We start from the raw sequence: 5,567 nt of genomic DNA on the forward strand, positions 1-5,567 counted from the left end.
ACGGGTAATTTTTCAACCATGAGAGGAATATTTGAAAGATTTGCATCAACATCAACAACTTTCTCTCAAAATTCCCAGTACCCATAAATTAAATCAATAAGTAATAACTTTTTAAATATCCGATACATATATTATAACATCGTGAGTCATTTTTCTGGGAAAACCAAACCTCAGAATTGGTAGAGTAAAAAACAGTTAGATGCGAACGCGTCCGAATCCGACCTTGGGTGTGGGTACGAAAAAAGCAAATGTAAGGAAACTAGTTGGATGGCTAATTTCTCCCCAATATCTTCTAAGGAGGCGCTGGCAATAGCTGGCAAAGTGATCCGAGGTTCTCGGCGAGGGCAGCTTAGGAGGCGTCCAATTTTGTCTACTGGGAACGAAACTCGAGGTAATTTCCAATGTCAGGAGGGCCTCTAACCGCTCATCCCTCCCTTTCGGTATAATTCCACGGCTGAATCCCAAAATATTCTTATATACTTTCTCTTTCATCGGATTCGACAGTTCAGTCTGGACTTCACCTGGAAGGAAGCCACTCCACCCCGACGACAGATAAAGACACTTCTTCACTCGGTAAGTTTTCTTTAAATCAAACTTATTCCTGAAAGCTCTGAATTTTTCTAAGCCTTTATTTAATTTATCGTGAATAATTCAAATAAAGTACAATGTTAAAATCGAGGTGTTTCAAAAGGTTATGCAAAAAGTTTAAGGAGTTGTAGGGGGTGAGTTGAGAATTATGCCTGTTTTTTTAAAACCAAGCAAAGGGACTTTAAATACTGTTTAAGTTTACTTTTTTACGCTGGTTACCTCGATTTGTTTACAAAGTCCTTTTTTAACTATCACACGAACCCAAACCTTAATGTTCACGTTTCACTGCTGCTTGGTTTTTCGCTTGTTGCAGCCTACTTCCAGGGGCTAGTAGGCCACACTTTGAACATAGACTTAAGACCTTTTCACACGAGTCAACTTTTTGACCCAACTAATTGAGTCTCGCCAACGTTTTGATGGGTCAACACATCGAACTTCTATTCACACAAACCAATTAGTTGACTCAACTCGAGTTGACTCATCTAGTTTGGTCAAAAAGTGGGCTCGTGTGAAAAGGTCTTTAGAAAGGTATGCTTTGAAGCTCTCTGGCGCTCTTTTAACCATAGACTAAGGAAGTCCATGTTTTAACTCATTGTAGGAAAATGGGGAAATAACAAGCATACTTCTTAACTCACCCCCTACAACTCCTTCAAATGTTTACATAACCTTTTGAAACACCCTGTATAACCACCCTTTTACGAGATAGGGAATCGACAAAGGATTACTATTTCACCCATTTTTAACACAAATGTTTTCTTCAAACTAAACACTCTGAACATTAGACATTTTAAGCAACCCCTTGAAAATATGTAGCTGAATTTAAACGTAGCTTTATTGCGCGCAAAATCATCTCCTATAAGTTTCCCCGTTCACGTTTTCAAGACGATAGCTTAACCTGTCTATTATTTTGATGTACAAAAGGTCATTGGATTTATATAGATTAAAAGCATTCAAAGTCATGGTTACAATATTAGGAATTAAATTTTATTATTTTATGCGGAGACACGATACTACAGTCATTGGATTGAAAAGAGAGGATTAAAATTAAAATTTTCGACAGCACCTTCTTTAATTTCTAAAGACGCTACGAAGGGTCAAACTTCCATTTTGTGTTGTCTATTGAGGCTGAAATTAATTCATCCCGAAAGAAAATATCGCCCCCGGTTATTTCTTTAACGAGCAGCGTTCTTCTCAGAAACGTAAAAAAGAAATACAGCCCCGATTGTGAACCGCGAGTTATTGTTATTTTCTAAATTGGAATACGTATTTCATTCTCGAGAAAACTAGCGTAGCATTTAAAGCGTTCATATACCGATAAGAAAAACTTTCTAAATTGGCTCGAGCGTTATATTTAAAAATTACCGCATTTAAAGTAGGGCGCGTACTTTTCGCGGTCGTTACAGAATCTCGAAGATCTCTATTCCAAAGACACCTCAGAATATGTTCGCGAAAGGATCCCTGCGAGCGGCTTTGTGCTGCGTGACGATGGCAGTCGCTTGGGGTCTACCCTCGGGGCTTCTGAGCTATTACCCCATGATGATGGTCGATTCCTCAACCGGGGCTCTGACGCGAATCCCCAAATCCATCCAAGAAAGGGACGTGCCCACGTACAGGGATGACGCCCCCATCATGCCTCGACACGAAGCGCACGTTGACCTTAAAGCCTACGAATCGGCGGTGGTCGAACTTTTGGCCGAGGTGGACAAAAAGGACCGAGCTCCTCATCCGAGAGGAAGCGAGAGTGAGTCTCTTTTTGGGTTCGAGGACCCCTGCCTTCCAAAAAATAACCAACTTTTGTCTTTCCAACAGGTCCAATGACTTTGGCTCAACTTAGTAACGGACCATCCAGACAAGTTGGCGTCAGCGTTGACGTTAGCCCATTCGCTAATGTAGACGTCATGACCGGTGCGCCCAAACCAGTTAGTCAAGAAACTCCGCAAGTCTTCATGGACAACCACGGAGGAGAGGTTGGAGTCGGGGTTAACGTAGTCAAACATTACAAACCATTAAATTTGGGAATCGACATTCCGTAAGTTACCATAAATACGACGTCCCTTCACCTAAAACCATGGTAGAATTTCACCATTTAAAGTGCGGTGACTCTTTTCACCGGCTTCGTTCTGCAAATGTTCCCAAGAACGGAACTTTATTCATGCTGAATCATTCTAATCTTCGTTATACAACTTCTATTTTCTTTTTACATTTCTTTAGCTTAGTCCAATATTGGTGATCTATCCTATTCGAATTCATTTCTATCACAAAAGATCGTTATATAATTTCGTACGTTTTCAGTTTCTTTTCTTATAATATTAACAAACAAACCTATTATTCTTGTGGTGATTGGGTCATACTGACGTTGTACCATTTTAAACTAAACTGTAACGAATTATATTTTACAGAGGAATTTTTAACCTCCAAATATTTCGTACTCAAGATGGTCAAAAACGGTACGGAAATTAACTAATGCATAAATCATGAAGAAATTAATCATGAAATACAATTATTAATTACAGAATCGGAATCGGCGTCCTACCAGGATGGACCAACGTCCAAGTTGGACACGCGCCCAATAAATTCGTCAACGTAAATGTAGGAAGCCCATCAACTGTCTACCAAGAAGCTTACCAGGGATACTACTAAATACGAAAAACTTTATTATTATTAAATTTCGGCCATCTTGTAACGCGGTTGATTCAACCAAATATTTATTCAGTTCAAACACTAGCTCATTTCAATTGTTTATTTTTAATTCAGTGTATTCATATATCAGACAATCGCGATTAATATAGTCAATTTATGATTTCTGTTGTAATTACGACGCGTATATTTGTGTTTTTGTTAAGTTTGTTTAAATACTTGTAAAAGTGCCAATAAAATCGTCATACCGACAGTATAGAGGTGTTATTACTTGTATCTACGGATGAAATAAATCCGAAAAGTTTCTTTAATTAATATGGAAATAAATACGAGAAATTGGCGTTATGGTATGTCTGATATACTTTCCTATCTTGGAATAAATCACTTGAAATGCGACCTTCTGCGGATACGATTTCTAGCGAAATGGGCCAAGGGTATAACATACGAAACGTGGGGGTACATTTGCCATCAGTTTTTGTCAGTGCTTGCATTACTGAGTAAAATGAAATGTATATCATATCTCAACGCCCAAGAAAAAAATATGAAGGACAAAGGGAATTTATTTTCGATTTTTTTTAAAGAATTAATTAGATATTTTACGAAGACTAAAGGGTTTTTTGAATTCCCCCAATGAATAATATTTAAGTAGCAGGTAGAAATTTACTATTACTTCGAATTTCGCGCTTTTTATTTAAATTATTAATAATTAGTAATTTTAAGTGGTATATATATTGAAAAATTTACAGCAGCATATTAACAATTACATTTCGTGAAATTAACATGTAATTATAAACTAAGTATATTACCGCGATAGATAGATGGCGACACATGATGTTAAGCTTCGGGATCTTTACTCCAGATGTCGCTCCGAAATAAAGAGGAAGTATCTGGAAAAACTTTAAAACGGATGTTGAAAAGAAACCGCGAATTTCGAACAGGGAAAATTCCAAAACTCCATGCTTGCCAAACGACATATATTTTTATATCAATTAAACAAATAAAAATTTCTTATTCTGTGTTGATTTTGTTTAATCAAATAACGTGTAGTAATGGATTTACAATTAACTGAAAAAGCTAAATTACTGGCACTTAAAACAAAAACTTTAAATTAAACTCTTAATTTGCATACTAAATCGTTGTAAAACATTACCAAAGAAATAGTTGACTAACTACGTATAATTTTATTTTATTTTTTGGAAAAATAAATAATATTAAAATTTGTAAACAAATAAAGTAAAATACGATGTATGCGTCATTTGATCGTACCTAAGACCTCCAGTGCTACCTCATAGTACGCAAAATTAATCAGATTCGGAAATGAAAAATTTTAAAATTTAGGCGCTTTTAAGCTCATAGAGGCTTCATAGAGCTGCCAATAATTTAATTATATCTGTTGACGAAATTGCTCAGACGAGGCTTATGTTGATAAGAATCATGCAATTTTACATCTGAAAAGTTATTAATTATATTATAAAACGAAACAAATATTGATAGAGTCATTATTTTACTTATTTTAATTTTGCTGAAATGTGAGCATAAATAATCATGCACGAATGGTGATTTAATATGAATATTCATCGACATTGTATTCGTTATTAATCAGAAATATACCATACTCAATAGTTATAACAGTGCAGTAGGCAACATTGAAATTTAACTATTTGATCATAAATGCGACATCCATTCAAACGTAACACTATGGAATACCATTAATGGTTTTAATAAAGTGTCGTATGCTGCGGAAATATCATTAGGGACTCCATAGCCAGAAGTATATAAGAAAATTCTTACGAGATCAAGTGTTCATCTCACTATAAAGCTAATTTTACTCGCAGTGTCCCGTTGAATTTTAACAAAATTCGTTAAGGACGAGAAAATAGTGGGAGGGAAATTCTTTACTATAGATATTCGTTACTTTTAAAGAGATAGGTTGCATTTAAATACCCCTGTAATCATTAAAAAAAAATATAATTTTATTTTTAATATTATTTAAATCCAGCATTGCTATGGGGCTTGTTTCGTTGAACAAAAATTAAGAGACCAGTATTTTTCAAAGGAATTACCTATCAATTATAATTGATATATCTACAGTTGTTTATTCTGCCATACTAAATTTTAATTTTTCATTTTATACTTACAAATATACAAGTCAATATCCATATGGAGTGCAATTTTTATATTTTTCATCGTTAGGTGTCTGCTTCCTCTGTTTGTTGGGAAAATTACGCCCATTGAGAAATGCCTCAAGCCAACAAAAGTATACATTCCATTTCAAGATTAACACTTAATTATCTCGTAAAAGAGATATTTTACGCTTCTGGTACCACGAAATTTAAAGTAGA

The 5,567-nt window shown here is 35.3% G+C and overlaps 1 protein-coding gene across 2 annotated transcripts; it reads left to right on the forward strand.

Annotated features, from left to right (window-relative positions):
- The first annotated feature begins 264 nt into the window (after window positions 1-264).
- On the forward strand, window positions 265-3,473 carry LOC149940843 (uncharacterized). Of its 2 annotated transcripts, XM_090178342.1 has the most exons (6): window positions 265-391; window positions 505-573; window positions 1,992-2,329; window positions 2,398-2,617; window positions 2,988-3,035; window positions 3,102-3,473. In XM_090178342.1, the coding sequence occupies exons 3-6, from the start codon at window positions 2,029-2,031 to the stop codon at window positions 3,226-3,228; spliced, it is 696 nt and encodes a 231-aa protein (XP_090034468.1). In that variant the 5' UTR covers window positions 265-391; window positions 505-573; window positions 1,992-2,028; the 3' UTR covers window positions 3,229-3,473. The 2 variants fall into 2 exon arrangements, with proteins under 2 accessions (XP_090034468.1, XP_090034467.1); XM_090178341.1 differs by lacking the exon at window positions 265-391 and having other exon boundaries at window positions 446-573.
- Window positions 3,474-5,567: the final 2,094 nt, after the last annotated feature.

The sequence above is a fragment of the Leiobunum rupestre genome, chromosome 6, assembly GCF_980474605.1.
Source record: "Leiobunum rupestre chromosome 6, qqLeiRupe1.1.hap1, whole genome shotgun sequence".
NCBI lineage: Eukaryota > Metazoa > Arthropoda > Arachnida > Opiliones > Sclerosomatidae > Leiobunum > Leiobunum rupestre.

What these genes read in the sequence shown, in the direction of transcription:
- LOC149940843 (XM_090178342.1), top strand. Translation starts at nt 2,029, where the DNA reads ATGTTCGCGAAAGGATCCCTGCGAGCGGCTTTGTGCTGCGTGACGATG. An exon ending in TCATCCGAGAGGAAGCGAGA is followed by an intron (nt 2,330 to 2,397) that starts GTGAGTCTCTTT and finishes TCTTTCCAACAG; the next exon opens with GTCCAATGACTTTGGCTCAA. An exon ending in AATTTGGGAATCGACATTCC is followed by an intron (nt 2,618 to 2,987) that starts GTAAGTTACCAT and finishes TATATTTTACAG; the next exon opens with AGGAATTTTTAACCTCCAAA.